At 56.0% G+C, this 14,730-nt stretch overlaps 1 protein-coding gene across 1 annotated transcript in view; it reads left to right on the top strand.

Moving 5' to 3' along the window:
• ATP2B2 (ATPase, Ca++ transporting, plasma membrane 2) overlaps positions 1–14,730 on the top strand; it is a 162,149-nt gene that overhangs the window by 125,674 nt on the left and 21,745 nt on the right. Inside the window, exons 14-18 of the mRNA XM_010862512.1 lie at positions 1,547–1,781; positions 10,863–11,042; positions 11,232–11,319; positions 13,751–13,857; positions 14,511–14,702. Coding sequence (XP_010860814.1) covers positions 1,547–1,781; positions 10,863–11,042; positions 11,232–11,319; positions 13,751–13,857; positions 14,511–14,702 — 802 coding nt within the window. The remainder of the gene's footprint in view (positions 1–1,546; positions 1,782–10,862; positions 11,043–11,231; positions 11,320–13,750; positions 13,858–14,510; positions 14,703–14,730) is intronic.

Raw genomic sequence — 14,730 nt, 5'->3', positions numbered from 1 at the left:
GGCTTTTGCTGCTGCTGCTGCTGCTGCTGCTGCTGCTGCTGCTGCTGCTGCTGCTGCTGCTGCTAAGTCACTTAAGTCGTGTCCGACTCTGTGCGACCCCATAGACGGCAGCCCACCAGGCTCCCCCGTCCCTGGAATTCTCCAGGCAAGAACACTGGAGTGGGTTGCCATTTCCTTCTCCAATGCATGAAAGTGAAAAGTGAAAGTGAAGTCGCTCAGTAGTGTCCGACTCTTAGTGACCCCATGGACTGCAGCCCATCAGACTCCTCCGTCCATGGGATTTCCCTGGCAAGAGTACTGGAGTGGGGTGCCATTGCCTTCTCCAGCTTTTGCTGCTATTTCCTCTTAAATGGAAAAGACACTGGTGCTTGGACAGAGGGAGGGCAGGAGGAGAAGGGGGCGACAGATGATGAGATGGTTGGATGGCATCATCGACTCAATGGACATGAGTTTGAGCAAACTCTGGGAGAGGGTGAGGGACAGGGAAGCCTGTGTGCTGCAGTCCATGGGGTCACAAAGAGTCGGACACAACTGAGCAACTGAACAATCTCTTAAATGTTCATGCAGAGAATTCTCCCTTTCCCCCCTAAGTCACTGTCTCATCGGGAAATTCTCCCTATTATCACTGTTGGAGCCCCCTCCTGTCACTTCTCCAAGTGTGGAGTTGGTTGACAACACGATTTTCACTGTTAGCCAATCTCATCTGACTCCAGGTGTCAGAAATAAACTCGGAGAACTAAGCAAGTCAGGCCCCATCTCTGCACCCGTTTTCCCATTTGTACCTTGAAAGGGAATCAACCCTTGTTACACATTGGAATAGCCCCAAGGAGATTTCTAAACAAACAAACGCTGATTCCTGGATTCGCCCCAGACAAACTGAATTGGAACCTCTGACCTGAGGCTCAAAGGTGGGGATTTGTTCAGTGCTCCCCCGAGCCATCTTGATGTGACTGGTGACGTCAGAAACCCCTCACCTAGGTTTTATGCCCTCTGAAAACCATTTTAGCTGTGAAACTACCTTTTCAGATGATATCTTGTGAAAATGAAACAAAGTAGATAGGTTCTTGGTGGATGGCCTGAGGGCAGATACAGCAACCAGGCCACCTGATTTCTTTTTAGTTGGTCCTGATTTCAAGTTCTTCCCTGGTAGCCAAGCTGGTAAAGAATCTGCCTGCAATGCAGGAGATCCCAGTTCAATTCTTGGGTTGGGAAGTTCCCCTGGAGGAAGGCATGGCAACCCACTCCAGTATTCTTGCCTGAAGAATCCCATGGACAGAGGAGCCTCACAGGCTACAGTCGATAGAGTCGCACAGAGTCAGACACGACTGAAGCAGCAATCAGCAGCAGCGGATTTCAAACCTGCCTGGGGCCCAGTGGCCAGGACCACCCCAAGCGTTATGAGAGAGGGACTGGACGGGCCCTGGATGACCGACCCCGGCCAGTGCAGGGCGTCACTTGGGATGTGGGGGTGCGCGCCAAGCCCATCGGCGGGAGGGTCCTTGGGCCCTTGGCTGCACCTTACCGACCCCCCTCCCGCCTCCTCCAGGTGCTGCAAAATTCTCAACGGGGTAGGTGAGCCTCGGGTCTTCCGGCCCCGCGACCGGGACGAGATGGTGAAGAAGGTGATCGAGCCCATGGCCTGCGACGGGCTCCGCACCATCTGCGTGGCTTACCGCGACTTCCCCAGCAGCCCTGAGCCTGACTGGGACAACGAGAACGACATCCTCAATGAGCTCACCTGCATCTGCGTGGTGGGCATTGAGGATCCCGTGCGGCCTGAGGTAGGTGCCCCACCGTGGCGCCCCAGGGAGGGGGTGAGGCGGGGCATCCAGCCTGCTGCTGGATGACCTGGCATACACCACCTGACCGCTCTGAGCCTCAGTGTCCCTGCAAGGCCCGCTGGTCTCCTCTGGACCTTCTCCTACACTTTCAGACTGCTGAGACCAGCAAAGCCACACTTGTCTGCTTGGGCCCCGGGGCAGAGCCCACAGCCTGGCAGGCAGTGTCACTCTGCCGTGGGGTCTATCCTGGAACAGTCCACTCGATCACCCAGAGACCTTCTCTCCGGGGCTCTGGGGACAGGCATGGGGCCTGCCTTGCCCTGGAAGCCTCAGAGGAGTCAGGATTTCCTGTCAAAAATCCACAGGCCCCAATTCCAAGGTCCCTGCAAAGGAGATGCCCACTAACAAAGGTCACCGCACTCAAGAAGACCCCAAACATGGGCATCCCCGTCAGCAGTTTAGAGTTCTCTGCATGCAGACCGAGGTTCCCAGTTAGTTTTCCCTAGTGATGAATCGGGCAGTCTGCCTTCATCAGGTTTCCAGGGCAACAGAGCGGGAAAGTAAACTGAAGGTCACATTCTCAAGCCGAAGGGAAGGAGGAGGCATGACTGTGTCCCCTCCCCACAAAGGCCGAGGGAAGTGATGTAACACGTGCATCTGTCGGGGCACTCGGCTGACACAGTGGGTCTTCCGTCTTCTTTAGCTGAATCTGAATTCAGCTGGAGATTTGCAGGGTTGGGGGAAGACGGGACGTGCATGATCAGTTGGGCTGCCCAGGCTGGAAGGGGGGTGTGAGACGACGAGAGAGCAGCCTTGAATCTCTAACACACCACTGTGGGCAGGCAGAGCACACTCACTCACCCTGGGAGCCGGAAGTGGGGGCAGGACACAGGAGGGGGTGGCCTCTGCTTCCTTGAGGACTAACGCAACTGCTGGGCCGGAAGGGCTTTGATTGTGGGATTTGGTGATGGCCTCTTGGGAGTGTTACAGACCAGGGTTCTCGGCCCCCTTAATCAATAGAAATTGATACGAGACCAGACAAGGCATTCAGGCAAGGCTTTGTTGGGGCCCCTGCTGCAGCAGAGGGGAGCAAGAACAAGTAACAGGTTTCTTTAGGGGATCGCCCACCCCGTGGGTGGTCTTGTGAACAGGGCACATGCACAGCACCCTGCTTTTGCTCCCAACTCTTCCAAGTGGCAATAGGGTTCTCCTGGTCTTTTTTGTATCTTGTTGTCTATAATTTGTCCCAACTGGGCATGCATGCAGTCATTTGTTGTCCCTTACAGTTTCTTCTTAATTTGTTTTATGTATTTTTGGCTGCCCTGGATCTTTGTTGCTGCGTGCAGGCTTTTCTCTAGTTGCGTGCAAGCAGGGCTCACTCTCCAGTTGTGGCGTGCAGGCCTCTCATTGTGGTGGCTTCTCTTGCTGTGGAGCATGGGCTCTAGGCACGTGGGCTCAGTAGTTGTGGCACACGGGCTTAGTGGTCCTGTGGCATGTGGAATCTTCCTGGACCAGGGATCGAACCAGGGTGCCCTGCATTGGCAGGCAAATTCTTAACCACTGGACCACCAGGGAAGTACCTTTATGGTTTCTTTATATTCTGTTGCTTGAGGAGATGACTGCCCAGGTGCTAGCCCTGCAGTAAAGGGTCCCAGGCTGCAGCCTGTCTCGGGGCCACCTTCCTCCACTGAGGGCAACTTCAGGGTGCCCCACTTACCCTGTCACCGTCCTCGGGGGCGTCTCTGGCTGTTCCCTGCTCTTCTTGGAGCCTCCATGTCCCTTTCTTTCAAGTGAAGTGGGAACAAAGAAGCTCCTGCCCCCCAACCCTGCCAATCCCCGGCTGAATTCCAAGCTCCTGGCCTCTGTGTTGTAAGATTCTGCATTCTAAAGACCAAGTGAAACCTGAAGGTCACAGACGTGGCCTTTCACATTTAGGCAACAGGGAGATGGGTCAAAACTGTGAGTTTGGGCATCAGACAGACCTGGGCTTCTGAGTCCCTCAGCTGTGTGACCTCGGTCCAGTTACATAACGTCTCTGAGCCTCCATTTCTTCATCCGAAGACTGGGGATAAGAATAGTATTCTAAACACACACACACATGCCTCCTTCCTCCCACCCAGAGCCTAAAACAGCAAAGGCAGTTAGTGCCCCTGGGGCTTGGCACCAGAGCTGTATGCTTTTGCCTACAGCCTGTACCTCTCCCTGGACACACAGCCATTTACCAGTCTCCCTGGGGGAGTGCCTGTTCATTACCAGCTACTAATGGGATTGGGCTTTGCTGTAATGTGTTATACCCTTACAGGCGACTGAGATGCACAGTGCACGAAGCTGGCCTGCGGCTCCCCGGGCCTTCCCGTCCCCAGAGCCCCCTCCAACCCCCATGCCCGAGCTCCTGCCTCGTCACCCTGAAGCAGAGTGGAAAGCAGCATTGCACACACAATATGCTGTTTCGTGACCCCCAGTGATGAGAAATGTATCTTATGTCAGGACTCAGCAAACACACACACTAAACCAAGATACGACTCTCACAGAGTAATGTGATGCACTAAAGTATTTTCTGTCCTCGCCTATCTCTTCCTTCATTTTTTTAAACACTGGTCACCACCCACAGAACTGATTTCACAATCCACTAAAGGGCCGAGACTCAAGGTCTGAAAGGCTGATCTCGTCCAGACACCTTCCCACTCTCCCAATTTGCAGAAGAAACACGGAGACCCAAGCAGGGCCAGTGAGGGGCCCACAGTCTCGCTGAGTGAATCCAGGTCTCCTGCCTGGAGCCTGCGCCTGGGGGCCACAAAAATGAGAGGGCAGGTAGCTGTGGGTCAGGGGGTTGAGAAGAGGAGAGAGGGCCTGAGAGGGCTGAGCGGGGTCCCTGCTGTTTTCTGTATCCAGAGAAGCTGGCTTCAGGCGCAGACACTGGGAGGGGGTGTGGGCTTCCCAGGGTGACGCCAGTGGTAAAGAACCCACCTGCCAATGCAGGAGACCTAAGAGACTCAGGTTCGATCCCTATGTTTGAGAAGATCCCCTGGAGGAGGGCATGCACCCCACTCCGGTATTCTGGCCTGGAAAATCCCATGGACAGAGGAGCCTGGCTGGCTATAGTCCATGTTGCAAAAAATCGAATGCAGCTGAAGCTACTTAGCATGCACGCATGCACGCTGTCCACCCTGCAGGGCTGGGTGCACAGTCAGCCCGCACTGGAGAAAGGGGGCCTGATCCCAACCCCAGCTTGGACACTAGCAAGACACTTCTCCACTTCATGCCTCAGTCCCCTCATCTGTAAAATGAGCGGTTGGCCTGGGGACTCCCCAGGTCCCTGTCTGAGCCAGCAGCCTGGGAGGCTTACCTTCAGTCAACACATCCTGTGGCGACCTTCCGTCTCTCCAGGGCTCACCCTGGGATGTGAATTTAGAAGCTGGAACTGTGCTGGAGGGAGGGGGCTTACTGGAGGGAAGTGGGTTCTCATCCCGCCCCTGCTCCTCTTTCCCATAAGACCTCCTGTACATCGCTGCCCCGGGCCTCAGTTTCCCCATCTGAACAATGAGGAAGTTAGACGTCTGCATGTGAGGGGCACGGTGGGGTTCCTGGCGATGCTTGTGAAAGTGTTGAACCTCTTCACCTGTTGACTCAGCATCTCCCGTGAGGCGGGGGTGGGATGCAGGGCCTGAGGAGACTGGCAAGTATGTGTTTTGATTTATTTGGGTACTTTAGGCTAGGTGATTTATGGAGGCAAATTCAACAGGTTAAACGGCACGGACAGGGTGAAGTAGCCCCCATGCCAGCCCCAGACCTGCAGTCCCCACCACAAAGGCAGCCACGGTCACCGGTGTCTCAGGTTAGGGTCACGTGCGTGCGTGCTCAGTCACTCCAGTCATCTCCAACTCTTTGCAACCCCATGGACTATAGCCCGCCAGACTCCTCTGTCCATTGGATTTCCCAGGCAAGAATACTGGAGTGGGTTGCCGTGCCCTCCTCCAGGGGATCTTCCCCACCCAGGGATCAAACCCACATCTCTTATGCCTCCTGCATTGGCAGGTGGGTTCTTTACCACTAGCTCCTCCTGGGAAGCCCTCACCCTAACCTTTGGGAGGAGTGTCTCTGCCTACAGGGAGCATGTTTGTGAAAGTTCCCAGGACAGCCGTGAGGCCGGCCGGAGTGAATGGCCCCACCTGGACCACATCTAGGGTCCTACAAGCCTGGTCAGATTCGTATGCAGCGGCTGCAGGAAAAGAAATTCTGTGTCCCTCAGTTTCCCCATCTGTCAGGGGGAGAAACGCTCATTACCTTCCTCCCTTGAAAAGACAAAGGGCAGAACAGGTTAAAACAGGCTTGCCAACCACCCGACTCCCACCCCCAAGACACCACCGCAGTGCATTTTCCAAGGCGGATGGAAGCCAGCGAGGATAAAGCCGTCAGGAGAGCCACGGCTGGAGATTTGCCGTGTTATCCGGGGGTGTTTGGAGCCCTTGGAGTCACAGACGACTGCTGTCACCAGAAACAACAGATGTTTTAAAGCCTTTATTTAATGAAAACAGGAAGCGCCCGTTTCCTGGCTGGTTTTCCTCAGCGAGAAACATCGAGGATAATTTTAGTGGAAGAAGGAATTTTTTTTTTTTTTTACAGCTATTGTATCTATGGGGAAAGCACATTTCAACCAGATCGATGCCTCTGGGGCTTGAGTCTTTATCCTCTCTGCATCGTCCCTGCCCAGAACAGTTAGATGTTCCTTAGCTGTGCGTCACATAAATGAATGAGTGATGTGGTAAAAGGAAGGGCTAAGCAGCTGCAGGAGGCAGAGCATTGAGCTGGAGGGGCCAAGGGTGGCTCCTGAGTGGAGAACGTTTCATGTGCAGGATGGCAAAGATCTGTGGGCACAGAGATTCAGGGAGAGAGGGTATCCTTGGTGGAGGGGACACCACAGGCAAAGGCAAGGAGGTGGGATGGGATGCTGGGTGTTTGGAGACTCCTGAAAACCCCAGATGGGTTTCTTTTCCTTTTTAAAAAAAAATCTTTTTTTTAGGTAGACCATTTTTAAGGTCTTTATTGATTGTTACAATATTGGTTCTGTTTTATGATTGGGGTAGGTTTTTTTGGCCACGAGGCATGTGGGATCCTAGCTCCCCAACCAGAGATTGAACCCACATCCCCTGCATTGGAAGGCCAAGTCTTAACCACTGGACCACCATAGAAGTCCCCCTCAGGTTGAGTTTATAAGAGAACAGGTGGAGAAGGGAGCTTGGAGCTGAATTGGGAGGGTTTGCACATGCCCGTCCATATCCTCTCTCACGTGGGTCAGCCATCGAGGGACTTGAGTGCAGAGGTGTTTCATGATAACCCTCACTGACTGAGCGCTTGCCCTGTGCCCAGGCCTCAGCGAGGGTTCTGAGCGGCCGGCAGCCCCCACCCGCAGATCCACGGCCTAGTGAAATGAAGGGTGAGGGAAAGTGTAGATGCTTGCTTGGTGCATGAGAGCGTGAAACCAGACAGGACTGAACACGGCAAGGATGTCCAATGTGGGGGGCACTGCTCAGAAAGGAAGCAGAGTATATCTCGCAGTGGCCAGGGGTTTCCAGATCTGTCCCCAGTCCCCGCCCCCAGTCAAGGCAGGTCAAAGACTCCTAATATACCTGACCCAAAAGCCGTGGTGTGGCGCCCACCCTATCCCACCACCCCAAGCACCTGTTCCCATGTGTGCTCCAGATGCCCATGGCACCCCACCCCCACATCTGCACCCCCGCTCTGCACCCCCTTCACCTCTCTGGAGCAGAAAGAGCAGACAAGGGCGCCTGGGATGAGGCATCTCCCCAGCCTCCCCCACCCCCTCATCACCAGCAGGCACTGGCCCTGAGCTTGGTGCCGTTTGCAGGTCACAGATTTCTGCAGCAGCAGTGAAGGGTGGAAACTACCATCCCATTTTATAGATGAGGAAACCAAGGCTCAACAGGGAGCCTGGGCAAAGCCCAGCTCAGCCTTTTGGTCCCTGAGCCGTCTCTCCCCAAAGCAGAGGTGCCTTCACTGTACAGAGCAAAGTGTGGGGGCCATAAGAATTAACCTCCTCCTTTTGTCCCAGTCTGGCTTGTTGGGATGAAGCTCAGATGGTAGGGATTACACGCAGGCAAATTTCAGCTCCCTGAGACCATCTTGAAAGCAGAAGTCCTTCTAAAACGTGGTACACATCACCTCATTCCCAGTTCAGAACTTGCCATGGCTTCCAGGCCTGAAGGAGCAAGGCCCTGGGTCCCAGACCTCTGGGCCTCCAGCCCGTCTCTGGCTCCATGGCCAGCAGCCAGCCCCTACCTCTCACCCTCCCTGGGCGTAAGGTCCCCCCACATCACCTGCAGCAGTGTCTGCAGCATCCTCCCTTTCTCTGCCTGCGCACCTCATGGGCAGTTCTCTGAAGCCAGGACCACAATGAAGTGGTCATCTCTGCAGCCCCAGCATGGGCACAGAGCCAGGCATCCAAGCCTTAGTTAGTGTTGGCTAAAAAGAGGGAGTTTGAGCATCCCCTCCTCCGGAAGCCCTCCCAGATTTCTCCTCCCCACACACGTCCTTCTTAAGCAGCTGTGTCCTCCTCTGTGCTCCCCGAGCCCTCTGTACAGATCTTTACTGAAGAGTCTATCTCTGTACAAGAGAGTGGGTCTGACCCAGAGTTGTTATTTAGTCACTCAGTTGTTTGTATCTGACTCTTTTGTGACCCCATGGACTGTAGCCAACCAGGTTTCTCTGTCCATGAGATTTCTCAGGCAAGAATACTGGAGTGTGTAACTTCTCTTTTATTTGAAAAAAGGATTATGTGAAAGGATACGATAGACTTGCTCTACCATTGGGCAGTCAGCCTTAGAAGGGGTGAGCACCCTGTCAACAGAGGCATGGAACAGAGGGGATGCCTGGGAGGGGATCTAGGCACTTAGCAGAGGGTCAGAGTCACCACCTAGAGTCCCTTCCAACTCCAAGTGCCTCTGAAGCACAAAACCTAAATTACTCCTTTCCGGGCAGGAAACAGATAAAGGTATGTTTTCCCAGAAGAACAGTGGCTCTTTCGTGTCCTCTGGGGCAGGAGACAGTGGGGGGCCGCAGCCGGGTTACAGCCATCGTGAGGACATTGGTAAATTATGTAAACGGGATCTCGGACCTCCCACATCCCCACTCCCTCCAGCTCTGTAAAAAGAGGTCACGTCTGCTCATGTGAGCAGGCGCCGTGGCGCAAAGCAGAGGCCTTGCTCACGGGGTCCCAAGCCCTGCGTGGGCACCAAAAGGCTCCTCCTCATACCCTGGGAATACACCCAGAGGCGGCCCCTGGTCAGCGTGTCCCGCTCCAGCCCTTCAAAGGACGGAGAGCACTCCCTGTCACCACGGGCTTCTTAGAGAACTCAGGGAGCTGGAGAGGCCTCCCCAGCCTTGACCTGGGCCCTGCCTCTCCCGAATGTTTGTTTCTCCCTCCACTGCAGGACGGGGGCTTCCCAGGTGGCTCAGGGGTAAAGAATCCGCCTGCCCATGCCAGAGACACGGGTTCAATCCCTGGGTTGGGAAGATCCCCTGGAGGAGGAAATGGCCGCCCACTCTATATCCCTTGCCTGGGAAATCCCATGGACAGAGGAGCCTGGTGGGCTACAGTCCATGGAGTCGCAAAGAGGCATGACTGAGCAACTGAACAGCAACAACAACATATTTGAATTCTCTCAGCAGTGACTTGTCAGGGTAGGCAGGGATGAAAGTGAGTTCTTAGACCCAGAATGTGCAAGAGGAGGGGGCGTGGGATTCAATCGCCAGGTCTAAGATTCGAAAGTACTTCGGTCGTTCAGTAGAACTGGGTTTTCTGCCCTCGACATGTCCTCTCCCACTGAAGGACGTTTGGCAGCAAATATTGCTTTACTGTTGTGCGATTTGTCACTGCCCGTGGGTAAGAATCACTTGTTCAGTTGATCTGTGCTGTGTATAAAGGGCCACAGCAGCTCCAGGCTGGTTTTTTAAACTACTTGTATATTTACTTTATTTTTGTCTGCACTGAGTCTTCACTGCTGCTTGCTTTGCTAGTCGTGGCGAGTGGGGCCGCTCTCTTGCTGTGGTGTGCTGGCTTCTCATTGCCGTGGCTTCTCTTGTTGCCGAGCACGGGTTCTAGGTGTGTGGGTTCAGTAGTTGAGACCTGAGGGCTCTAGAGCGCTGGCTCAGTGGCTGTGGTGCAGGGGTTTAGCTGCTCTATGGCATGTGGAATCTTACTGGACCAGGAGTCGAACCCATGACCCCTGCGTTACAAGGCAGATTCTTAACCACTGGACCACCGGGGAAGCTGCCAGGCTGGCTTTTGCATCCTAATTGCTAGACAGATCCAGAGCTCTGCATAGGTGGGGTGGGGAGTAGGGGTGGAGTAGGGATTAGAGGGCAGAGTTGGGGGATTTGCTGGCTCCTGGTTGGCTGGGTCTGCTCTGTCCTAATTGGTCCAGATGTCAGTCTATCATTACAACAAGGGCAGTAGGAAGTCCTTATTCTCCCAGGGAGATGTCATGTTTTACCTGAAGCCTAGTCATTTGCATTTATCTAAGGCAGTGTAACACTATGTAAATAATATGCCCTAAAATGCAATGTTCTTCCACTGCCCACCCCCCCCCAAAAAAAAAACCCCAAAGTACACAAATGTATTTAACATTGCATTTGCAGGAAATGTGCATGTGGATAAAGCAGGGACAATATCCTGTGCAGTAATGCAGTGTTCTGTACTCCTGCCTGGGACCATATCCAAGAGGGTGTTTACTGCAGTGTTTCTTAAAGTTCTTGTCCAGGTCAGAATAGTCAACGGTCTTATTTTAGGATGCACCGTCACTGTCGATAGGTGATGGCTGTCAGGGACACTGCAGGAAAGAATTGTGAGACCACATCAGGGTTTAATCAGAGTGTGCTGGGATTGATTAGCAATGCCTGCCATGGGCACAGGAAGGGAGGAGATGGTCTGCGTGCCATCAGGGTCTCCCAGTCATCTAGACCCCTTATCGTGGTGCTGCCTGTGAACAGGCTCTGGAATCCATAAAGGCAGGGAGGGCCTACCCTAGGTGCCGTCCACTCCATGGCTCCTGCCCTCCCTCCCAGGTCCCGGAAGCCATCCGCAAGTGCCAGCGAGCAGGCATCACGGTCCGCATGGTCACCGGTGACAACATCAACACAGCGCGGGCCATCGCCATCAAGTGTGGCATCATCCACCCCGGGGAGGACTTCCTGTGCCTTGAGGGCAAGGAGTTCAACCGAAGGATCCGCAACGAGAAAGGGGAGGTACGTGGCCCAACGCAAAGGGTCCTCGGAGGGTTGGGCCCGAACGGGGGCCCAGGAGGCACGGGCGTGCATGGTAGCCAGCCAGTATGCCGCTCAGAGCCCAGTGGTCTAGGAAAGTCCCCTCCCTTACCTGGGCCTCGGTTTCTCTCCTCAACCCCACTCACCTGCCCCTCCCGCATCCCTTTCCAGATTGAGCAGGAGCGGATCGATAAGATCTGGCCAAAGCTGCGGGTGCTGGCTCGCTCCTCACCCACGGACAAGCATACCCTGGTCAAAGGTAAGACCTGGGTGGGCCCAGGCAGTGCTGAGGTCCAGGCACCAGGCCTCTGGGGCTTTCCTGACCTAGCGCCTTCAGCTTCTTTCCAGGATGACAGCGGCTCCCGCCTGGGATTCCTCATACCTGGGGACGCCCCATACCTGGGGATGCCCTAGGAGGCCTGCCAAGGGCCACAGCGGCATGAGGAGGTGGTGGGCCTTTGGCCTAGGTCCCCCCTCCCATGGGCAGCAATGGGACTGAGGGCTGAGGAGCCCACCGACAAGCTGATTTGGGTGGTGTATCTTGGTTAATGTTCAGGTTGAATGACTGGACACAGACCCTGCTGTTCCCATGTGATGCTGTCTTAACCACTAGGTCTGACACTCAGCCCACTTCCTTTGTGTATGTTCCCAGTCTGGCCCACACCTTGTGAGTCTGAGAGCCTTGGCCTGCCTGGTCTCTAAGGACGCTGTCCCATGTGTGTGACCAGGACCCCGGGCATGAGCTGCCCTGGGAACAGCGATCTGAGACATGAGGCCCAAAGCCAGTGTCCTTCTTCCCTGACTCCTTCCAGGGGGAGGACACACCCCTCGCTGAGCCCATCTCACTGGCCAGATGCGGGGCACTTTCAGAGTCACACAGGCCTGAGTTAAAACCCTGGCTCTGCCCCCTGTCCTGCTCTGTGGCCTTTGGCAAGTGTCCAGCCCCAGGACTCAATTTTTCCGTCTGTTGAATGGCCATAAGGGGAAGTTTTCTGACTGAGGTCAGCCATAGGGCATCTTAGGTTCGTCTTCCAAAGGTGCTGCCCAAAGACTTCAATGGAGGCAGACCTGGCCTTAGAAACACTGAGCCCCTGAACTGCAGGAGACCCCCAACCCAGCTCCATTTTTTATTCAATCACTTATTCATTCATTCACTCATTCTCTTGACAAATGTTTACTGAGTATCTACTATGTGTCAGGCCCATCTCTTGGCTGACATGACCCTTCCCTCTTGGATTTCATGGCCAGGTCTCACCCAGTAGACATTGAATAGGTCGTTGCCCTGCACAGAGGCCACAGCAGTGGAAGAGGAAGCTTCCTGGGGCCCCCTGCTGGCCTCTCACTCCACCTGGGGGTGCTGTCAGATCCCAGGCTGAGGGATGGGGTCCAGGGGGCGGACCTGTGTTTCAGGCAGGACAGGGAACCACACTGTGGAAGTCCAGAGGAAAAGGTCTCCAGGCACTTTCAAGGGGTGGGAGGAAGTTCATTGGCTGGCCCGGGGCCTCCAGTGAGAGAGGGAGACGAGAGGAAGGGCTGGAGAAGGGAGTCTCATCCTCAGATCACACGGGGCCTTGAACACGCGGTGGTGACCTGCACTGCTAGCCCAGGTGGTGAGCTGCAGGAGGGCCTCGATGGAGAAGCGGTGTTTTAGAAATCTCCCTCCCTGCTGCTGAGTGGAGAGCGGCCTGGAAATGGAGGGACCGCTGGGATAGTCCAGCTGCGAGAGGGGATGCTGGGGGCGGGCTGGGGACAGAGCAGGTGCGCTGGGAGTGGGCAGGTCTGAGAGCTCTCTGTGGGGGTCAGGCCTGGCCCAGATGGGGTGGAGGAAGAGGGGAGATGGGAGTCCAGGACTGCTCAGTGTGTTCCTGCCTGAGAGCCTGCTGCGAAGTTTACAGGGGGCAGCTGGGTGTCTGGAGTCGCACAAGAAGGGACAGATTTGAGGGGAAATGGATGCACGTGGTTTAGGAGGCTGGGCTGGAGGCCCTCTGACATCCCAGGGGAGGTGTCCATGGATTCAGGGCTCAGGAGAGAGCCCCGGCACCGCTGAAGGCAAAGGTGGTGTCTGTATGCCCCATGGGGGTGGAACTAGAGGAGCTGCCGAACCCCAGTAACTCCCACCTGAGCGGTGGGCAGAGGTGACTTCTTTCACTCGTCCTGCTCCTCTGGCCCTCACTCACTCAGTGATGCGAGCCACATGTCATCTGTCACTGCTACTTGCTGAAGGTTTTATTAAGGATGAGTATCTAGAGAGTGGTCATTAGCAGATGGCAGAGCCCAGGCCTCCTCAGGTGTGACTGGCTCCCCAAGCACAAGATGCTGGCGGAGCAGATGGGTGGCCCCCCAGCCAAACCTGGCTCCCCTGGAGAACAGAGAGGCCCCTGTGGTTCGGACAGGGGATTTGAGTTCGGACAGGGAAGGTGAGTTCGGCCAGGGTGGTCACTGCAGTGGCCATGGGCTGCAGAGAGCAAAGAGGACGCTGGAGAGGCAGCAGGCCCTGACGAGAGGGTGTTAGTTGCAGCCAGCACTGGGCTAAGGGGCCCCATGTCCCCTGCAGGTGCTGGGAGCTAGGATGAAGCTTGACAGAGTCAGGGGGGTGGCGGGGCAGGGGCCAGAGAGGAGGCTGTGCCAGCCTGGGCCCCCGGCCCTGGGGGGGTCCCAGGGCCCTGAGCACATGCCCGCCCCGCCCACAGGCATCATCGACAGCACGCACACGGAGCAGCGGCAGGTGGTGGCCGTGACGGGGGACGGCACCAACGACGGGCCTGCGCTCAAGAAGGCCGACGTGGGCTTCGCCATGGTAGGAGCGCACGGGGGCTGGGGCGGCAGCTGGCAGGAGCCCGCAGGCAGGGGCTAAGGGGGACGCGTGGACCACCAGCCTCCAGCAGGGGGATGCAGGAACCCCGGTGCTCACGCCGCCCACCCTCTGTCCACCTGACACTCCCAGAGGTCTTGACGCTCAGCTTGGCCTCAAGAAGGGAGGAGAGAGCTTCCTGCAGTGATGGGTCTGGGGAAGGGAAGGGAAAGAGTGGAAGGGCCCCCTTCCTGAAGGCAGAGGTTGGCCTCAAGGCTGGGTCTTGAAGAGTAGGGGTAGGGTGTGTGTGTGTGTGTGTGTGTGTGTGTGTGTGTGTGTGTGCGCGCGCGCATGCATGTACACTTGCGTGTTTGGTGTGGTGCCTGGGTTCCTGGGCCAGCTGGACTCTGCTACTGGGACAGGCAGCCTCCTGTCTCCCCACAGCCAAGGGCTGACCAGCCTTGCTTGGGGAGGAGAGGGCACGTGTTCCGAGGCCTGGCCTCTCCCAGCAACCACGTGGGCAGACACGCTCCCGTGTGGTCTGCAGTGCTGGGGATTCGTGTGTGTATGTGGGCGGTGGTCGGGGGGTGAGGATGGTGCTGCTAGAGCTGCTCGCCTCTCCGGTCGCCCCAGCCAGGCTCCTGTCCCCATCCTCACAGGGCATCGCAGGCACGGACGTGGCCAAGGAGGCCTCGGACATCATCCTGACGGACGACAACTTCAGCAGCATCGTCAAGGCGGTGATGTGGGGCCGCAACGTCTACGACAGCATCTCCAAGTTTCTGCAGTTCCAGCTGACCGTCAACGTGGTGGCCGTGATCGTGGCCTTCACGGGCGCCTGCATCACGCAGGTGGGTCCTCCAGGGGTGGGCGGGGTGG

This window comes from Bison bison, unplaced genomic scaffold (genome assembly GCF_000754665.1).
Source record: "Bison bison bison isolate TAMUID 2011002044 unplaced genomic scaffold, Bison_UMD1.0 scf7180017864482, whole genome shotgun sequence".
Classification (NCBI taxonomy): Eukaryota; Metazoa; Chordata; class Mammalia; order Artiodactyla; family Bovidae; genus Bison; species Bison bison.
This window is presented reverse-complemented; position numbering and strand designations above follow the sequence as displayed.